Source organism: Heterodontus francisci, chromosome 15, assembly GCF_036365525.1.
Source record: "Heterodontus francisci isolate sHetFra1 chromosome 15, sHetFra1.hap1, whole genome shotgun sequence".
Classification (NCBI taxonomy): domain Eukaryota; kingdom Metazoa; phylum Chordata; class Chondrichthyes; order Heterodontiformes; family Heterodontidae; genus Heterodontus; species Heterodontus francisci.
The window spans coordinates 33,985,617-34,008,025 of NC_090385.1; the positions used below are offsets into that span (position 1 = coordinate 33,985,617).

General features: G+C 43.5%; 1 protein-coding gene across 9 annotated transcripts in view; it reads left to right on the forward strand.

The window, feature by feature from the left end:
• LOC137377583 (glutamate receptor 3-like) overlaps positions 1-22,409 on the forward strand; it is a 415,021-nt gene that overhangs the window by 370,925 nt on the left and 21,687 nt on the right. For 7 of the 9 annotated variants that reach the window (XM_068047365.1, XM_068047356.1, XM_068047358.1 and 4 more), the window contains exons 13-14: positions 8,724-8,971; positions 9,491-9,605. In XM_068047365.1, the coding sequence (XP_067903466.1) occupies positions 8,724-8,971; positions 9,491-9,605 (363 nt within the window). The remainder of the gene's footprint in view (positions 1-8,723; positions 8,972-9,490; positions 9,606-22,409) is intronic. The other 2 variants (XM_068047357.1, XM_068047361.1) reach the window with 1 other exon arrangement.

Genomic DNA, 22,409 nt, shown 5'->3' on the forward strand with positions numbered 1-22,409 from the left:
TGTTATAGCATCAATAACAACTCTAATCAAATATATAGTATATTGTTAAAGTGACCACAGGAGGCTGCTTAGTAACAGTTAAGTTTTTGATTTTTTTCCAAAAAGATTTTCATGGGGCAAGAAGCAAAAATCTTCTCTCCTGTTGCCAGCTCCTTCTTGCCCCTTCCCCCCAGGACCTACTTCTCCCTCAGTTGGGCTCGATCTCCGGCCAGCTCATTTTCCATGCACAAAACTGGGAAGCTCCACTGCAGCACACATTTGGCACTTGCATAGTTCAAAGGAGACCCGAGCTTGAAAATTACTGTGGCCTTGGATGGGTATCGCAGCCACACCACCATGCCCACTTTACGCCAAAGTTAAAAATTCCACCCCTCCCCCTCCATAAGCACATATTCTTCCAGTGAATTTATTTCATTTTTAACATGACTTCTGATAGTGAGACTTTCATTAAGAGAGACAAATGAGGTGGCAGATGAAGTGGATAGTAGACTTTAAAACAGCACTATCTTTATTTGGCAAACCATTTCCTTGTTTGTTTACAAATACACAATGCAGTGTCATAAATTGCAAATGACTTTATGACATTACTTGTACAATTTCAAGTATAACTCGCTTGACTCTCCACCTTCAAACTAAAAAAGGAGTTTGCAAACTATTTTTCATGAAGACAGTATCCCTTTGAGAAACATTGGGCTGGACTTTTGTTTTGGGGTTGGAATAAAATTCGGGTCCCGACCCTGCATCATGTTGGAAATAGTCACCCAACATGATTTTCAAATGGCCAATTAATGGTCAGAGGGTGTGCTCACCATCCAGTTAAGGACAGCGGGTGGGCTCTGGAAGCTGGAGGGCCAATAGAGGCCTTCAACAGTGAAGGAGCTACAGTCGGCTGGTGCGGGTAAGAGAGAGAGAAGGCGCCTCAAGCTGGAGGTGTCCTCTTAGCACTTTTTTCAAAATTTTGAAAAAGAAATGGCCACAGCTGCCGGACCACCATTATGGAGTGGGAGCCCCTCCATAGGACGGCCTGTGACCACAACTGTATTCATGTAGATATGGTGGCTACAGGGAGGCCTTAAATTGATCCTGGAGCACTGGTTCCCCCCTCCCCCCCCCGCCCGCCCCCAGTCTGCCGCCTGGAGGCTGCTTCCAGCATCTGCGAGGCTCGATGCGTAGGGGGTCCCCAGGCCAGCTGGAAAATTCCTGTTGGCCTCCGAACATTGGCCTTAATAGCTCTTTCAGTTATGTTAACATGCTATCCGCTGCTTGCAGGCAGCTAGCCATCACTCGGCCCAACCTGCCTCTTTAAAAATGGCCTGGAGGCGGGAAGATGCCAGCAAACAGGCACACCGGCTGGTGCCAAGAAATTCCAAGCCCACCTGTCTCCATTCTCACCTACAACGGGCTTCCAAAATACAGCCCATTCAAAATGGCAAGAACTGATCGAGAAAAAGTGAAAAGGTAAAACATTCATAGAGGGATAATAATGGTAAAAGAAGCAGAGAATAAAGTCAAAGATAATCCACAGTCTTTTCCTTTGTACCTTAGTTTTATTGAATCTGTAAACTTGTTGACAAACTACACATTTACAATTAAATTAATCTAATTTACAGAGGGCAGAGGTTAATACTGGGGAATGCGAGTATTTAGTCAAGATGATGAACTTGGCTGCATTCTTCTATAAACTGCTGAGTTTGTTCCAACTCACACAGAAAGCTCATTAAAACCATAGTTAGTTTGATGCTTTCTGAGGTCACCTACCAGTTTCTCCATTAAAAGCATCTCAGTGTTACTCTACAGCTGATGCAAAAAGTGAAATCACTATAAATACATGAGCATTTAAGGAAAAGGCCTGAGGAGTACTGTAGGCTGGCCTGAGGGGGATACTTCATATTAATTAGTAAACTGTTGTATGGAGGGACACCAAGAGAAACAGTAGGTAGAGAAAGAAAAAAATAAAAACTTGCAATTGTGCGTATTGCCAGAAATGTCTCAAAGCACCTCACATACAATTAATTACTTTGAAATGAACTGTTGTTATGTAACAAAATGCAGCAGCCATTCTGTGCACAGTACAATTCCACAGACAATGATGGTATCAAGGCCAGTTAGTTTGTTTTAGGTAGAGTTAGTTGAGGGAGGAATGTTGGGCAGGATAGCAAGAAAATTGTCTGCTCTTTCAAATAATGTCTTAGGCTCTTTCACCTCCACCTGGGCAACCATAGAAGGCAGATGCGGCCTTGACTTAACAGCTGGTCCAAAGAGCAGCATTTCATAAAAAGGCAGCATTCTCTTGGTATGGCACTGAAATGGAACTTTGGTATTGGCCTAAACTATGTAGCCAAGTTCTGATCTGGGCTTTGAATCAAGCACCTTTTAACACAGGCAAGATTACTACCAAAGCTGCTTTTAGCTTCCTGTATATTGTGGAGCTGTGGATCCACTCAGCTGCTTTCATAGTGGATACCATCACTGATGCCAAATTTTTCAATTTTTATCTCTTTGCTATTGAACAGCTAGTGCTAGGGGTCTCTTGTCAGTGCACTTGTCAATGATCTGTCAGTCGTACAATACCCTATTACCATAAACTTATCTGTCATATGCTGACCTATCACTTGTCAGCTTTACAGTGATGAAGTGTACTTGCACTTGGAACCTATGCTAATTATTTTTAAATGGAAAATTCAGAACAATTACTAGACGTATCCTGAAAGTTAGTTGGAACAGAAGAATGACTTATTAAACTAACACAAAAAAAAATGATAAGGCCGATTATGATCAAAAAGAATGGCATGCTGTGTGCATATTACTCAGGAGTCAGAACAAAACCTTTTGGAGCTGTTACTGTCTGGAGAAAGTTGATAATAGAGCAAGAGGAGGGCAAAGCAAAGCATGGCTGGATGAACTGATGGATTGGGATGGCATAACATCAAGGACTATACAATCAATTTGTGCAGAGCCTACAATATATACATGCAGGGTCAGTGTATTAAAGATCATCTCTTTGCTCATCGCAAAACTTCAGGTGGAACATGTATTCAAATGGAATATCTACATTAGTGTGTACTGTCTGTGGGCTGAATTTTTCAAAATGGAGGCACTCTTCAAAGCTTGCTGAAAATTTAAAATTATAGAAGGCCTACAGTTGTTAGGGCCATCAATGTGGTGGGGAAACCCCTCCACAGGAATGGTTTTGGTCGCAACTGCGGCCTTTTCATACTTTTGGCTCATTCATTTGGCCAGTGAGAGGAGGCATTGATCGCCCTCCGTCCTGCTGCCGGGATGTCGCCTCCAAGTTGCTGCTGGCCTCCAGACTCAGTGAGGGGTGGGGAGGGGGGGGGGCCTAGTCCAACCCTGGAAAAATGCCGGCAGCTTCTGAAAATGGCCCCTAAGTGGGGCTGTAATTGGCCTAATTGGTTGCCCAGCTCTGTGCAGCGGGTTGCCGAGTCCCATGGCAGCCCGCCCCCGGGAAAACCTCCGGAAGTAGGATGGCAAAAAAGAGCTGTTCCAACGTGAGACAATCTGAATTTTACCCCATCCATCCTGCCTCCTCCTCCATGGCAAATCTCAGCCCTATGCGTCTAAAACAAAAATAGTACATCTTGGGGCAGAAATTATTACAATTGGAAGAGTAACATTTGTCGGCATCATATTTCAGAAGGGGCATTTGTTAATAAATTCAAATTTAGCAGTGCTTTTCTCAGGAATTTCAAAACATGCATTTCAAATAGCCCAATTCAGACAAAAAGAACAGAAGAACAGGTCATTCCTGAGCCGCGCCATACAGAGTCCATGTACGATTATTTTATGATGAGTTCTCTTCTCACACCAAAACCTATTGATCCCATACTTTAAAGAATATTGATTGTTCCTCTATCTCCTCTGAAAAAACAAGTCAAGCAGTGTTATTATGATCTCTTTAACCTTCAACCCCCTTCTTAAAAATACTTCACAAAATAGTCTTCCAATTAATACATGATTCAACAAGGGTATTTTTTAATTTTGTGTAAAAGTTACATTTCGAGGGCTTTGAGACCCAACAGTTTTAAAGGTTATTTCTTTCCCACTTTATACTCTCAGCTTCTCTAAGAAGCACAGTGAGATATAAGATAATTCTGTAGCTCTGCCTTTCAACTTTTGGTACTCGGGTTTGTTTCCAGCTGAGACTGAGGGCTTGAAGGTCTTTTCCTCCTGACAGTTATTAAAGGTCACAAAATAAAATTAGTTCTGACTGTTTCAGTCTAGTTCCTGCAATTTCAAAATCCCCAGGCTCACAACATTAAACTATAGTAAATCCACTACTAGAAATACTCAGCAGGTCCGGCAGCATCTGTGGCAGAGAAGCAGAGTTAACATTTCAGGTCTGTGACCTTTCATCAGAACGGCAAAGGTTAGAAAAGAATTAGGGTTTAAGCAAGTGAAGGGGAGGGGTTGGGGAAGAGAACAAAGTGGAACGTGTTTGATAGGGCAGAGGGTAGGAGAGATTAAATAACAAAACTGTCCTGGGACAAAGGCAACAAGTATGTTAATGCTTGAGGTGAAAAACAAAGCATTAGTCCAGAGAGAATGTTAATAGCAGAATAATGAGCAGCTCTGATTACATCAAAAACTGGCACATGGCTAAAAAATAAAATATAAAAAAAAGGCCAGTCATGATCTGAAGTTATTGAACTCAATGTTCAGTCCACAAGGCTGTAGTGTGCCTAATGGAAAGATCAGGTGCTGCTCCTCGAGCTGGAACACTGGAGCAGGCCAAAGACAGAAATGTTGGCATGAGAGCAAGGGGGTGTTGAAATGGCAAGCAACTGGAAGCTCAGGGTCATGCTTTTGGACTGAGCGGAGGTGTTCCGCAAAGCGGGCACCCAATCTGCATTTGGTCTCCCCAGTGTAGAGGAGACCACATTGTGAGCAGCGAATACAGTATTCTAAATTGAAAAAAGTACAAGTAAATCACTGAAAGGAGTGTTTGGGGCCTTGGATAGTGAGGAAAGAGGAGGTAAAAGGGCAGGTATTACACCTCCTGCGATTGCATGGGAAGGGGACGCGGTGTCGGAGGTAATGGAGGAGTGGACCAGGGTGTCGCGGAGGGAATGATCCCTTCAGAATGCTGACAGGGGAGGGGAGGGGAAGATGCGTTTGCTGGTGGCATCATGCTGGAGGTGGTGAAAATGATGGAGGATGATCCTCTGGATGTAGAGGCTGGTGGGGTAGAAAGTGAGGACAAGGGGAACCCTGTCGCAGCTTTGAGAGGGAGGGGAAGGGGTGAGGGCAGAAGTGCAGGAAATGGGCCGGACACAGTTGAGGGACCTGTAAACTACAGTGAGCTGGAAGCTAGCCCTGCCCACATAACTGGCCACACCCCCGATCAAAATAACCATGATGCATTTCTGCTGATTGCAGGCGTTTGAGGAGGCTCTTAAAATTAAGCTTTTTTTTAGGCACAAGGGCACTAATCGGCATATTTTAAAAGTTTTATATATTAAACATTTAACTTACTAAGAAACTGACTGCTGTGCATTATTGAAACTAGTAAATGGTTCAGTATAGTTTTTTCTTAAGTTACTCTCAATTATTTTAGACTAAATTCCTCACAAGTGGTGGAATAGACACGCATTAAAAATGCTTATTTAAAACTATTTGCAGTTTACCACTCTTAAATTTATCGATGAATATTTTTTAATGCAAGAATAGAAAATTACATTCTAAAATGCTGCCTGATTATATTGATTGTTGCAAATTGTACATTTGAAATTATGGAAATGAGTTTGTGCAGAAACTTGAACCATAACTTCATTTTGGAAAATTAGTGCAATTTTGAGCACAATTTGCAGCCAGATGGTCAATCTCACCCAAAGTGGAAACTCTACCCCAGTGTGTTTGATGTGAGATTGAGTTTTGTTAACACCCTTACTAATAGTATTTCCAAGTTCGCGGATGACACAAAACTAGATAGGAATGTGTGTTGTGAGGAAGATACAAAGCGGCTTCAAGGGGATTTGGACAGACTTAGTGAGTGGGCAAGAACATGGCAGATGGAATATAATGTGGAAAAATGTGAGGTTATCCACTTTGATAAGAGGAATAGATGTGCAGAGTATTTCTTAAATGGTAAGAGATTAGAAAGTGTAGACGTACAAAAGGACCTGGGTGTCCTTGTCAATAAGTCACTGAAAGTTAACATGCAAGTTCAGCAAGCAATTAAGAAGGCTAATGGTATGTTAACCTTTATCGCAAGAGGATTTGAGTACAGGAGTAGTGAAGTCTTGCTTCAATTGTACAGAACCTTGGTTAGACTGCACCTGGAGTACTGTGTGCAGTTTTGGTTCCCTTACCTTACGAAGAATATTATTGCCATAGAGGGAGTGCAACGAAGATTCATCAGACTTGTTCCTGAGATGGCGGGTCTGTCCTATGAAGAGAGATTGGGGAAACTGGGCCTGTATTCTCTAGAGTTTCTAAGAATGAGAGGTGATCTCATTGAAACCTACAAAATACTTAAAGGGATAGACAGGGTAGATGCAGCTAAAATGTTTCCCCTGGTTGGGGAGTCTAGAACCAGGGGACACAATTTCAAAATAAGGGGGAAACCACTTAGGACAGAGATGAAGAGAAATTTCTTTACTCAGAGGGTTGTGAATCTTTGGAATTCTCGATCCCAAAGGGCTGTGGAAGTTCAGTCATTGAGTATGTTTAAAACAGAGATTGACAGAGTTAGTGTCATAGAGTCGTACAGCATAGAAACAGGCCCTTCGGTCCACCGCCTCCATTCCGAGCATAATGCCTATCCCTTCTAATCCCACCTGCTTGCATTAATTCCATATCCCTCTATGCCTTGCTCATTCAAGTACCTGCCCAGATGCCTCTTAAATGTTGCTACTGTTCCTGCCTCCACCACCTCCTCTGGCAGCTCATTCCAGATACCCACTATTCTTTGTGTGAAAAATTTACCCCTTTGATCCCCTTTAAACCTCCTCCCTCTCACCTTAAATCTGTGCCCTCTAGTTTTAGTCACCCCTACCATGGGAAACAGACTCTGGCTATCTAGCCTATCTATGCCTTTCATAATTTTATATACCTCTATCATGTCCCCTCTCAGCCTTCTTCGCTCCAGGGAAAACAGACCCAGTCTATCCAATCTCTCTTTATAACTCAAGCTCTCCAAACCAGGCAACATCCTTGTGAATCTTTTCTGCACCCTCTCTAGCTTAATCACATCTTTCCTGTGCGGCAACCAGAACTGCACACAGTACTCCAAGTGCTGCCTAACCAACGTTATGTACAACTGTAACATGACGTCCCAACTCAATGCCTCGGCCGATGAAGGCAAGCATGCATATGCCTTCTTCACCACCCTGTCTACCTGTGTTGCCACTTTCAGGGAACTATGTATTTGCACCCCAAGGTCTCTCTGCTCAACAACACTCCTCAGGGCCCTGCCATTCACTGTATATGTCCTGCCCTGGGCAGCACAGTGGCGCAGTGGTTAACACCATAGCCTCACAGCTCCAGTGACCCGGGTTCAGTTCTGGGTACTGCCTGTATGGAGTTTGCAAGTTCTCCCTGTGACCGCGTGGGTTTCTGCCGGGTGCTCCGGTTTCCTCCCACAGCCAAAGACTTGCAGGTTGACAGGTAAATTGGCCATTGTAAATTGCCCCTAGTGTAGGTAGGTGGTAGGAGAAAGGTGTGGATGTGGTAGGGAATATGGGGTTAATGTAGGATTAGTATAAATGGGTGGTTGTTGGTCGGCACAGACTCGGTGGGCTGAAGGGCCTGTTTCAGTGCTGTATCTCTAAATAAATAAATAAACTTCCCAAAATGCATCACTTTGCACTTGTCTGCATTAAATTCCATTTGCCAATCCCTTGCCCACTTTCCCAGTTGATCTATATCCTGTTGAAACATTAGACAACCTTCTTCACTGTCCACTATACCACCAGTTTTGGTGTCATCTGCAAACTTACTAATCATGCCCCCTACATTCACATCCAAGTCATTAATATAATATGACAAACAACAGAGGGCCCAGCACCAATCCCTGCGGCACACCACTGGTCACAGGCCTCCAATCTGAAAAACATCCCTGCACTACCACTCTTTGCCTCCTATCACCAAGCCAATTTTGTATCCAATTTGCTAGCTCACCCTGGATCCCATGTGTTTGAACCTTCCGGACCAGCCTACCATGCGGGACCTTGTCAAAGGCCTTGCTAAAGTCCATGTAGACAAAGTCCATCGCCCTGCCCTCGTCAATCCCTAAATTTCTAAATACAAATGACATAAGGGGATATGGGGATAGTGTGGGAAAGAGGCATTGAAGTGGATGATCAGCCATGATCATATTGAATGGTGGGGCAGGCTCGATGGGCTGAATGGCCTACTTTTGCTCCTATGTTCCTAAAGACATCCAACGAACTGCCATTTAGCATATTAACTATTCCTTGCTTACCTTTATGATCAACTCCATATGGGTCCATTAAAGTTGTGACTTTCTTGTTGTATAGTATTGGAAGAATCTTTTTTGATATCTTTTTCACCTGCTGCTATCTTCCCTTTCTAATTTTCTCTCAGTTATGTGAACATCCTGAAAACTGAGATGCAAATGTAATCTAAAGGAACCACTATGTTTCTGATCAATCTCTGTTCTAAACTTACCATTTAAAGGAAAAATATTAAAATGAAGTTTGGTCCAATTTATATAATACTTTTCTGTCTTTCTCTCTCTCCAGCGTTCAAAAATAGCAGTGTATGAAAAAATGTGGTCCTACATGAAATCTGCCGAACCATCTGTGTTCACCAAAACAACAGCTGATGGAGTTGCCAAAGTTCGAAAATCGAAGGGAAAGTTTGCCTTCTTGCTGGAATCAACAATGAATGAATACATTGAACAGAGGAAGCCGTGTGACACCATGAAAGTAGGAGGGAACCTTGATTCGAAAGGCTATGGAGTGGCAACCCCTAAAGGAGCATCATTAAGGTGGGTGGAATAGTGTAACAATATTCTATATGTTGTTATAGTATTCCACCCACCCTGATGTTTCCCGTTTTTCTTTTAATTGTCAAGAATGTAAGGTAACTTAAATTTCACATTGTTTAAAAGCCTGGATTAAGTAAGGCTGGTAATATAGAGTTAAATTATTTAATGCATCCATTTTATTATTTCTTTAATGTGTCGTCTTTTTTTTGATTGTCCGTCGCTGTTATAATTTTATAATTCTATAACTTTTCAATTTATCTGGTCAAGTTAATGCTGTCACGTGTGAAGAATGTGTGATTGCATGATATGTTAATTTTTTTCTTAAAGGCAAATCCCCATCCCGCACACTTCAGTTTTGAACAATGTGATCCTTCATGCCACCTTCCAATATTAACACTTTATTTGCTGTGCAAGCGTTTCTCCATTCCGTGAAAATAGCCAATTTGTCCTATTGTGCTCCTTTCACGTACACTTATTACAATTGTTCATTTTCTTACAAATATGTTTTATCGTTTCAAGAAATGCTGTTAACCTCGCAGTATTAAAACTGAATGAACAAGGCCTCTTGGACAAATTGAAAAACAAATGGTGGTACGACAAAGGAGAGTGCGGCAGCGGGGGAGGTGACTCCAAGGTCAGCCTCAATGTCACCACAAGCGGGTACCTTAGTACAGAGTAATCGGCAAAGCTGTTATTGTATTCACAAAAGAAAATGAATCCAGTCATTTGTACACAATATTATATTTAAGTCGTAATGTTGGTACAGCAGGGATCCTTACCAGATTGACAGCTGAAATAAGTGTTGCGATGCTTGGAAAGTTCAGGGAAAACATCTTTGTGATGATATTATATCATTTAACTAAAAATTCTATTTAAAGTAAAGCTAATGATAGTTCAAGCTTGTATTTTTCTTAACTAGATGATCTTCAGACAACATTGATCCTTGGAAAAATTGCTTTAATCATTGCCCTTATCCTCTGGGAAACCAAAGCCAAATCCAGGAATAAAAGAGAAATTACAGGCCAGTCAGCATTTAAAAGCCAGCAGATAGGCTAATGTTTTTTCTGAATGCTTTGTGTCAGAATCCAGATTATGCAGCAGCACAAAGCAATATAGTATCCTGTCGGAGTTTAACCTGGGAGAGGAGATTCTTCCTTTTAAATCTGCAAAATTCAATTAATTGGACTTCTTGATTCCTATTCATAGGCTTTCAAATCTATCCTATATATTCAGACAGATTAATTTTCATGTGCTTACTATCAGTTTCCTTGCCTCACTAACACTGAGAAAAAGGCTCAGTTGCAGGTCTGAAGATCACAATACAAAGCTGTACTGTCCTGTCGAAGCAAGATGACTCAATTGCACTTCCAAATTTGGAGAGCTTGATAAAGAAAGTCATGCTGATATAATTTGGCAGGAAGCGACAGGTACAGGATTGGAATCTGCTGCCAGTATGATTGATGTATAATCATCAGGCCAGCATTGAGAGAATCCACGTAATAGCCCCCAGCCTATCCTGTAGATTAATGCAACAGAGAACACTGGAACCACATGGCAAGTCTGTCATCATCTGAAAAAAAGGTATGTTAAAGTTTCAAATGAAGATCTTTGATCAGAACACATTCTTATCTACAAAGAGACCCATTGAAAACATTAGTCCGAGCTTTTTTGTTTTCTTTCATTGGAGGGTGGGGGAGTGGGGCGGTGCGGGAGGGGAGGAGGCATTTTTAACCCCAAAAGCCTGGCAGGTTTGGGTCAGGTGGGAGGTTAAAGGTTAAAAATCTGAATCCCGACCCCAACCTACCTCAAACCCACTCACTTCCGTTTTAACGGAGGCCAGGGCTGGTGACACACGTGCTCCCAGAAAGTGGGTTGGCAATTTAAAAAATATAATGAGGTTGCATGCTTCATATTTATCCACCATTTCAAACTTAACTCTGGCTGGCCAGTTTTCCCAAGTCTCGGAAAACGCAGCAGAAAAATGAAGAGGAAGACTCCTGGACCCAGGAGGCCTGTTTACCTGCTGGATCCAGCATACTTGTCTCACCAAGGCCCTGCAATCTGACAAGCCCCCTGACCTTTCCAGTCTCCCCCAGTCTCCGTCCCTTTCCCCAAGCCCTCTCACCTTTCCCCCCCAGTGCACCCCTCTTAAGGCCTCTAATCTTCCCAGCAACCCCCACACACCCCACACGCTCTAATCTCTCATCCTCCAATCATTAACCCCTCCACTCACCTGGGATCAGACTCTCTTCCCACCCCGGCTCAGGGCTCAGATCTCCCTGGTCCTGCAGCCCATTCTCCAGTATTCCCCGCCCAATCAAATCTGGCAACTAGCTCATGGTTTACAAGGCCGCGGTGTTACCTGCCCTCCTGTATGCATCGGAAGCATGAACACTGTACAGCAGACATCTCAAAGCCCTGGAGAGATATCGCCAGCGGTGCCTCCGCAAGATGCTGCAAATTCAGTGGCAGGACATGCGCTCCAATATCAGTGTTCCCTCTCAGGCCAACAGCCCCCAGTATTGAGACACTGGTCATAGCTAGTCTGTTACGTTGGGCAGACCACATCATCTGCATGCCTGACAAAAGACTCCCAAAACGAGCTTTCTACTCCGAGCTCCATCACAGCAAGAGGTTAACAGGAGAGCAGTGGAAACGCTACAAGGATGTGCTTACAGCCTCCCTGAAAAAAAGTGGCATCTCCGCTTATTCATGGGAATCTCTTGCCTGAGACTGCCCAAAATGGAGAAGGTGCCAGCCAGATCGAACAACGTTGACATGCCCAGGCAGCGACCAATCGCAAACAGCGGAAGGAGCGTTCGGAAATTTGAGCATTCCATCCACTTGCCTCACCAAACACCACCTGCCCCACATGTGACAGAGTGTGCAGATCCAGAATTGGACTATTCAGTCACCTAAGGACCCACAACCCTGGAATGGAAGAAAGTCATCCTTGTTCCCAAGGGACTGCCTAAGGAGAAGAAAATTCCCCGTCCAACTGGAAGCCAAGCCTGTCAATCAGGCTGATGTCTGGGCAGGGAAGCTGTCAGTGATGTCAGACATGCTCTGTAGAGTTAAAACTTCACTGGGAGCAGGGAAATCCAGAGCTCTAGGTTTGCTGTGCACTAGCAGGCCTCCTGCTCCCAGTGGGTCAAGAAGTTAAAATTCTCTCCTGTGTGTTTCTAGCATTTTCAGTCTTTATTTCATATTTTCGATATTTAGTTTTTCATTTGATCTCCACGATAGCCAAAGAATTCTAGGTAATGTCATCATATGAAAAGTAGAGTTTTATTGTTGAATTTCGTTGTTAATTGCAGGAGTCACTGTGCAGCTTACAAAATGCATTTCTCCATAGCTTTACTTGAATCTTATTTTTGAAAAGCTATTTGATCAGGTCACTGATCTAGAATAGGGTTTCTCAACTGAGGGTCCACAGCCCCCTACCTTTCCACGAGATGGTTTCAAGGGATCCCCAAAAATAACAAGAATGTGTAGAATGTGGGTCTAGTGCAATCCATCTACACCTCTCTAATGAATTTTTAAACCTGCGCTTGAGTTCCACGACCATTCAATTCAGTCAACAGCCAGAAACTGAGCTTCACCACTCACACAAGAAGGCTTACAGCTGTAATATGTCACTATTTCCCTCACCCAAGCTTTGATCTGGTGCTCAGCATCAACAACAAATTTCATATTAAGTAAGTAAAACAAAAATAAATATATATATTTAATTGTATAACTGGTTTTAATACAGTAAAAATACTTGTGTTACAGGGGGTCCATGAAGTTTTTATAACTGGGAGGTAAGGGGGGCTCAAAAGCAAAAAGGTTGAGAATCCCTGATCTAGAGGTGTTTTTAGCAGACTCCGTTGTTTAATGGATTTACAAAAACTACATTTCTTGTCCAATATAGCTTGATTTAATTACAGTAGCACCATTTTCTTGGCAAGGATCAAATGCCATTAATGTCCAATTTGTAATAATGCCAGAATTTTAGGGTAACTGTTACTTTCTCAATACCACCCCTCTTAGCATATCAAATATTGTGAGTCCAGTGATAAAGTTCTGAAGCAATTATCTGCTGATACAACAGGTACCAAAACACCGAGTTTTTAAAAATTCATTCATGGGATGTGGGCATTGCTGGCTAGGCCAGCATTTATTGCCCATCCCTAATTGCCCTTGAGAAGGTGGTGGTGAGCTGCCTTCTTGAACCACTGCAGTCCATGTGAGGTAGGTACACCCACAGTGCTGTTAGGAAGGGAGTTCCAGGATTTTGACCCAGTGACAGTGAACGAACGGCGATATAGTTCCAAGTCAGGATGATGTGTGACTTGGAGGGGAACTTGCAGGTGTTGATGTTCCCATGCATTTGCTGCCCTTGTCCTTCTAGTTGGTCGCAGGTTTGGAAGGTGCCGTCTAAGGAGCCTTGGTGTGTTGCTGCAGTGCATCTTGTAGATGGTACATACTGCTGCCACTGTGCGACAGTGGTGAAGGGAGTGAATGTTTGTGGATAGGGTGCCAATCAAGCAGGCTACTTTGTCCTGCATGGTGTCTAGCTTCTTGAGTGTTGTTGGAGCTGCACCCATCCAGGCAAGTGGAGAGTATTCCATCACACTCCTGACTTGTGCCTTGTAGATGGTGGACAGGTTTTGGGGAATCAGGTGGTGAGTTATTCGCCGCAGGATTCCTATACTCTGACCTGCCCTTGTAGCCACGGTATTTATATGGCTATTCCAGTTCAGTTTCTGGTCAATGGTAGCCTCTAGGATGTTGATAGCGGGGGATTCAGTGATGGTAATGCCATTGAATGTCATGGGGAGATGGTTAGATTCTCTCTTGTTGGAGATGGTCATTGCCTGGCACTTGTGTGGCACGAATGTTACTTGCCACTTATCAGCCCAAGCCTGGATATTGTCCAAGTCTTGCTGCATTTCTACACGGACTGCTTCAGTATCAGAGGAGTCACGAATGGTGCTGAACATTGTGCAATCATCAGCGAACATCCCCACTTCTGACCTTATGATTGAAGGAAGGTCATTGATGAAGCAGCTGAAGATGGTTGGGCCTAGGACACTACCCTGAGGAACTCCTGCAGTGATGTCCTGGAGCTGAGATGATTGACTTCCAACAACCACAACCATCTTCCTTTGTGTTAGGTATGACTCCAACCAGCGAAGAGTTTTCCCCCTGATCCCCATGGACTTCAGTTTTTCGGGCTCCTTGATGCCGTACTCGGTCAAATGCTGCCTTGATGTCAAGGGCAGTCACTCTCACCTCACCTCGAGGTCAGTTGTTGACTAGGCAGAGGAACAGTTGTCTAGCTGATCATAGATGCGTTAAAGACAATTTGAGTGCGGTGACTAGATGTTACAGGTGCCTCACAAATCTGCCTGAACACCATTCGTATGGAGCAGAGTGATCAGGAACAGAGTGCTTGGTAAACTGAGTGCTAAGTCGGGAATTTGGTGCAAGTGGGAATTGGGTGCAGAGGGGAAGGAGGTTCTGCTTTTTATTCTTTTTGTTTTACCTCCAGTAGCTGGTGAGTGTTCTTCTTTTGTCCCCCGGCTAGGAGACTGTAACATGCAATTACTTCAGTGAACTAGTTTCTCATTTAGTAAACAAATAAATAAATAATGTTAGACAGACATGGCAGGGCAGGGGGTGTGCCGTGACTGCAGCATGTGGGAGTTTGTGGAATGCATTGCAATCTTAGACAACCATATTTGCAGTAAGTGGCTGCAGCTTGAACATCTTCGGCTCAGAGTTGTTGAGATGGAGTCTGAGCTGCAGACATTGCGGGCCATCAGGGAGGGGGAAAGTTACATGGATATTTTCTTCCTGGAGGCAGTCACACCCTTTAGGTTAAGTAGAAATTTAGAGCTGGTCAATGGTCAGGGACAGGAGGCTGTGACTGCAAGTCAGGCAAGTTTGGGGATCCAGGATGTAGTGATGGAGGAGCCACGGCTCTTGACTTTGATCAACAAGTACAAGGTACTTGCAACGCATGTGGATGAGAATAAATACAGAAAGGTGGATGAGCAAACTTACCATAGTACCATGGTTCAGGACGCCATTCAAGTGGGGACTGTGAAAATGAATGTGGCAGTGACAGGTAACAATATAGTCAGGGGGGTAGATATTGTTCCCTGCATCCGCGACCAGGAGTTCTGAATGTTGCGTTGCCTGCCAGGGTTAAGGACATCTCCTCAAGGCTAGAGATGAATTTGGAGTGGGAGGAGGAAGGATCCAGTTGTCATGGTCCATTAGGAACCAACGCCATAGGTAATTCTTCTGAGAGAGTTTGAGGAGTTTGACGTCCAAATTAAAACGTAGAACCTCAAAGTTAATAATCTCTGGATTGTTATCTGAGCCACACGCTAATTGGCATAGGGTCAAGCAGATTATAGAATTAAACAATTGGCTCAAAGAGTACTGTGGGAAGGAGGGGTTTTGATTCATGGGGCACTGGCACCAGTACTCGGGAAAGAGGGAGCTGTTCCACTGGGATGGGCTCCACTGAAATGGGGCTGGGATCAGTACCCTGGTAAATCGTATAACTAGGGCTGTGGATACGGCTTTAAACTAAAAGGTGGAGGGGGGAGGGTTCAGGTGAAACGAGATTTAGAAATCTCATAAAAAAGTAGGGACAATAGAACAGCGTAGTGATTTGGGTAAAGTCAAGCAGAGTGGAACAGGAAAGGACACAGAGTATAACAGTAATAGTGCATCAGCGAATAAGGTAGTAAAAAAAATCAAAGGCTCTGCTCAAAGCATTCGCAATAAGATAGATGAACTAGCGGCATAATTACATAATCTCATGCCATTTCAAAGATATGGTTACTGGGTGACCAAGGTTGAGAAATAAATATTCCTGGCTACACAACGTTTCGAAAAGACAGAATGGAAAAGAAGGAGTATCCCTGATAGTGAAGGATAATATAAGGACAGTAGTGTGAAAGGATCATGACTCAGAAGATCAAGAAGTAGAATCAGTATGGGTGGAGATTAGAGTCATAGAGAGATACAGCACTGAAACAGGCCCTTCGGCTCACCGAGCCTTAGGAATAATAAGGGTCAGAAAATTTTGGTGAGAGTTGTTTATAGGGCCCCTAACAGTAGTTATACCAGTTGACAGAGCATTAAGCAAGAAATAATTGAAGCTTGTAACAAAGGCAATGTAATAATGGTGGGACACTTGAATCTTCACATAGACTGGACAGATCAAATTGGCAAAGGTAGTCTGGAAGATAGGATTGTAGAATGCTTTTGTGATTGTTTCCTGGAGCAATATGTTGTGGAACCAACTAGGGATGAAGTCATTTTAGATTGAGTATTGTGCAATGAGACAGGGTTAATTAATAATTTCATAGTAAAGGATCCATAGAAACATAGAAAATAGGAGTAGGAATAGGCCATTCGGCCATTCAAGCCTGCGCCACCATTCATTATGATCATTGCTGATCATCCAACTCAGTAACCTGTTCCCACTTTTGCCCCATATCCTTTGATCCCTTTAAACCCAAGAGCTATATCTAACTCCTTCTTGAAAACATACAATGCTTTGCCCTCAACTGCTTTCTGTGGTAGCGAATTCCACACGTTCACCACTCTCTGGGTGAAGCGATTTCTCCTCATCTCAGTCCTGAATGGTTTAACCTGTATCCTTAGACTATGACCCCTGGTTCTGAACTCCCCCACCATCAGGAACATCCTTCCTGCATCTACCCTGTCAAGTCCTGTTAAAATTTTATAGGTTTCTATGAGATCCCTGCTCACTGTTCTGAACTCCAGCGAATATAATCCTAACTGACTCAATCTCTCCTTATACGTCAGTCCCGCCATCCCAGGAATCAGTCTGGCAAACCTTCGCTGCACTCCCTCTATAGCAAGAACTTCCTTCCTCAGATAAGGAGTCCAAAACTGCACACAATATTCCAGGTGTGGCCTCACCAAGGCCCTGTATAATTGCAGCAAGACATCCCTGCTTCTGTACTCGAGTCCTCTTGCTATGAAGGCCAACATACCCTTTGCCTTTTTTACCACCGGTTGTACCTGCATGCTTACCTTCAGCGACTGGTGTACGAGAACACCCAGGTCCCGTTGCATATTCCCCTCTCTCAGTTTATAGCCGTTCAGATAATAATCTGCCTTCCTGTTTTTGCTACCAAAGTGGATAACCTCACATTTATCCACATTATACTGCATGTGCCATGCATTTGCCCACTCAATCAACTTGTCCAAATCACCCTGAAGCCTCTCTGCATCCTCCTCACAACTCATCCTCCCACCCAGTTTTATGTCAACTGCAAATTTGGAGATAATACATTTAGTTCCCTCATCTAAATCATTAATATATATTGTGAATAGCTGGGGTCCTAGCACCGATCCCTGCGGTACCTCACTAGTCACTGCCTGCCATTCAGAAAAAGACCCATTTATCCCTACTCTTTGTTTCCTGTCTGTCAACCAATTTTCTATCCATCGCAATACATTACCCCAATCCCATGCGCTTTAATTTTACATGCTAATCTCTTATGTGGGACTTTGCCGAAAGCCTTCTGAAAGTCCAAATAAACCACATCCACTGGCTCCCTCTCATCAACTCTACTAATTACATCCTTGAAGAATTCTAGTAGATTTGTCAAGCATGATTTCCCTTTCGTAAATCCATGCTGACTCTATCTGATTCTACCACTGATCTCCAAGTGCTCTGCTATAAAATCTTTGATATTGTCTCTCGAATTTTCCCCACCACCGATGTCAGGCTGACTGGTCTATAATTCCCTACTTTCCCTCTACCTCCCTTTTTAAATAGTGAGGTTACATCAGCTACTCTCCAATTTGTAGGAACTGTTCCAGAATCTATAGAATCTTGGAAGATGACCACCAATGCATCCACTATCTCTAGGGCCACTTCCTTAAGTACTCTGCAATGCAGACCGTCAGGCCCTGGGGATTTATCGGCCTTCAATCCTATCAATTTCCCCAACACCATTTCTCTACTAATATTGATTTCCTTCAGTTCCTCTCTCTCACTAAAGCCTGTGTTCCCCAACATTTCTGGTATGATATTTGTGTCCTTTGTGAAGACAGAACCAAAGTATGCATTTAGTTGGTCAGCCATTTCTTTGTTCCCCATAATAAATTCCCCTGTTTCTGACTGTAAGGGACCTACATTTGTCTTCACTAATCTTTTTCTCTTCACATACCAATAGAAACTTTTGCAGTTTTTATGTTCCCCGCAAGCTTGCTCTCGTACTCTGTTTTCCCCTTCTTAATCAATCCCTTGCTCCTCCTTTGCTGAATTCTAAACTGCTCCCAATCCTCAGGTCTGTTGTTTTTTCTGGCAAATTTATATGCCTCTTCCTTGGATCTAATGCTATCTCTAATTTCCCTTGTAAGCCATGGTTTGGCTACCTTTCCCATTTTACTTTTGCGCCAGACAGGAATAAACAATAGTTGCAGTTCATCCATACGCTCTTTGAATGTTTGCCATTGCTTTTCCACCGTCATCCCTTTAAGTAACATTTCCCAATCCATCATAGCCAATTCACACCTCATACCTTCGTAGTTTTCTTACTAAGATTCAGGACCCTCGTCTCAGAATCAACTATGTCATTCTCCATCTTGATGAAGAATTCTATCATATTATGGTCGCTCATCCCCAAGGGGTCTCGCACAACTAGATTGTCAATTATTCCTCTCTCATTACACAAAACCCAGCCAAGGATGGCCTGTTCTCTAGTTGGTTCCTCAACATATTGGTCCAGAAAACCATCACTCCAAAAATTCTTCCTCTACGGTATTGTGACTAATTTGATTTGCCCAATCTATATGCAGTTAAAGTCACCCATAATTACAGATGTTCCTTTATTGCATGTGCCTCTAATTTCCTGTTTAATGCCATTCCCAACATCACCACTACACTTTGGGGGTCTATATATAACCCCACTAACATTTTTTGCCCCTTAGTTTTTCTCAGCTCTACCCATACAGATTCCACATCATCAGAGCTAATATCTTTCCTCACTATTGCGTTAATTTCCTCTTTAACCAGCAATGCAACTCCACCGCCTTTTGCTTTTTGTCTGTCCGTCCTAAATACTGAATACCCCTGGATGTTCATTTCCCATCCCTGGTCACCTTGCAGCCATGTCTCCGTAATCCCGACTATATCATACCCGTTTACATCTATTTGCGCGATTAATTCATCCACTTTATTGTGAGTGCTCTGCGCGTTAAGGCACAAAGCCTTGCGGCTTGTCTTTTTAACATCACTTGGCCCCTTCCTCCTATTTTTCACTGTGATCCTGTTTGATTCTGGCCCTTGATTTCTCTGCCTATCACTTTTCTTATTCCCCTTACTGTCTTTTGTTCTTGTCTTTGATTCTCCCCTCCTCTGACTCCTTTCAAAGCTTCCCATCCCCCTTCCATTTTAGTTTAGTTTAAGTTTTAGTTTTAGTTTAAACCTTCCCCAACCAATCTAGCAAATACTCCCCCAAGGACATCAGTCCAGGTGTAACCCGTCCAGTTTGTACTGGTCCCACCTCCCCCAGAACCGGTCCCAATGTCCCAGGAATCTAAAACCCTCCCCCTCACACTATCTCTTCTGCCACGTATTCATCCGATATATCCTGCTATTTCTACTCTGACTAGCATGTGGCACTGGTAGTAATCCTGAGATCACTACCTTTGAGGTCCTACTTTTCAACTTACTTCCTAACTCCCTATATTCGGCTTTTAGGACCTCATCCTTTTTTTTACCTACGTCATTTGTACTTATGTGTACCACGACCATTGGCTGTTCACCCTCCCCCTTCAGAATGTCCTGTAACCGCTCTGAGACATCCTTGACCCTAGCACCAGGGAGACAACATACCATCCTGAAGTCTTTTTTGCGGCCACAGAAACGCCTATCTATTCCCCTTACAATTGAATCCCCTATAACTATTGCATTCCCACACTTTTTACTCCTCCCCTGTGCAGCAGAGCCTACCGTGGTGCAATGAATTGGGCTGTGGCTGCTTTCCCCTGAGAGGCCATTCCCCCCCAACAGTATCTAAAGCAGTATATCTGTTTTGCAGGGGAATAGCCACGGGAGATTCCTGCACTGCCTGCCTAGTCCTCTTGCTCTGCCTGGTGGTCACCCATTCCCGTCCTGCCTGTGGGGTCTGAGCCTGCGGTGTGACCACCTCTCTATGTGCTATCCACGATACTCTCCGCCTCATGGATGCTCTACAATGTCCCCAGCTGCCACTCCAGCTCCGAAACCCGGGCTTCCAGGAGCTGCAGCTGGAGACACTTCCTGCACACATGCTGGTCCCGGGCACTGGAATTGTTCTCGGCTTCCCACATAAAGCACGAGGAGCACACCACAGCTTTGAGCTCTCCTGCCATGACTTAACCCTTTAAATTAAACCTTTTGGAAGATTTTAATATCACATAATATCAATTATTCTAGGGCCCTTCTTCCCTGGTCCTCGTTACTACAGAGCGCCCTAAAAAACATTACTTACTATATATGAAAATAAACTGTAAACCTTTCTTACCTTAGATACTTATCCAGCTATTCCCTAACAGCAGTGACTCACCAATCAATCACCTTGTAGATTTCCTGTGATGTCACTGTTGGCTTTTTTTTTTCCAAAACCCCGGCGCGTTTGAAGAGGTCCGACTGCTCTCCGCTCCTGAAGGTAAGTGAAGGCCCAGAGCCTCGCACTGGAGTTATCCGCTCCCAGTTCTGTTTGTTTCCACACAGGTCCGACTGCTCTCCGTTCCTGAAGGTAAGTGAAGGCCCCGAGCCTCGCACTAGATTTATCCGCTCCCAGTTCTTTGTTTCCACACAGGTCCGACTGCTCTCCGCTCCTGAAGGTGGGAAAAAGTGATAACAATACAATTGAATTCCATATTAAGTTTGAAAGTGGCATACTCTAGTCCCAAACAAGAATCTTAAACTCAAACAAAGCAAATTATATAGGTATGAAGGGAGAGCTGACTAAGGTTAATTGGGTAAATAGACTAAAAGATATGGCAATAAATAAACAGTGTGAAACATTTCAAGAAATAATTCAAAATGTTCAAAAAATACATTCCAATAAAAACAAAAACTCAGCAAGAAAGATCTATCTTACTAGGGAAGTTGAGGATAATATTAGATTAAAAGAGATTATAATATTGCAAAGAACAGAAGTAAGCCTGAGGATTGGGAGTGTTTTAGAAACCAGCAAAGGGTGACGAAAACGTCGCTAAAAACGGAAAAAATAAAATGAGAGTAAATCAGCCAGGAATATAAAAACAGGTTGTAAGATCTTTTACAAGTGTATAAAAAGGAGGAGAGTAGCTAAGGTAAACATTGGTCCCTTAGAGGCAGAGACAGGAGAAATTATCATGGGGAAGGAAGAAATGGCAGAGAGGTTGAACAAATATATTTTGTGTCTCCTTCCTATTATCTCCATCTATTTCCTATTTCCGTTTACTATCATGTTTTTATGTACCCTACTTTTCATGTAAATAGACCTATGTAACTTGAGCTCCCCAAGTCCATTCATGTGCACATTTTGGCTGCTGGTCCAGACCCGAGCCCATCAATTAATTTCAACTTTTGATTTTTCTCTTTAACTTCTTTTGTCTTTACCCCTCCTAGAGTCACTTCTATTGTCATGCCTCCTTTCACATCTCCCCTCTCAGGTTTTCTGCCTTCCCAATTCCCTACCCCAATCCTTCAGTACTCCTCGACCTTGCTGCTTTTTTGCCGCTGCTCAAGGCTTGATTCCCTATTAGATAAGCTTACAGTTTTCCTCTGTGCCTCGCGTGGCATCCTCCGACAGGCTCATCGAAGCACTCGGTGCTGGCACATTAAGAGCAGCAATCCCAATTGCCCCATCCCACTCTGTTGTCGAACTTCCCACCCCATGTGCCCAGTAGGGACTAATCTTGCCAATCTTCCTGTTCAACTCTCCCATCCCATTGCCGACCCTGTGGACTCTGCCAGCTGATCAGCTCTCAACACCCCTCTAGGCATCTCCCTGCAGAATGATCATTCACTTGTGAACAAGGCCCTTGCCATCCATGTACTTATTGTGTTCTTCTCCGAGTTCACTGCCCTATTATCCTCCCTAAGTCTTGTCCTGCATTTAAACTCCCCAAACCATATTCATGGCCCTCCCCTCGACCTTGACATCTCGTGTGGTCTTGCTAGTCTCATCGTATCAATTACAGATAAGACATCTGTGATAACTTCCTTGTATTACTCTCCACCCACAACCCCCTTCCACACCCCTACACTACCTCATTCTGTATCCATCCCTGGAAAAAAACTATCCCTGTTCACTTACATCTGCACTTTCAAAATTCCAACTATCCAGCCTTTGGTCCTCCGTTTGCCACAACATTGCTGCAGTTACTGATTTGTTCAACCGTACCCTCACCTCCACCT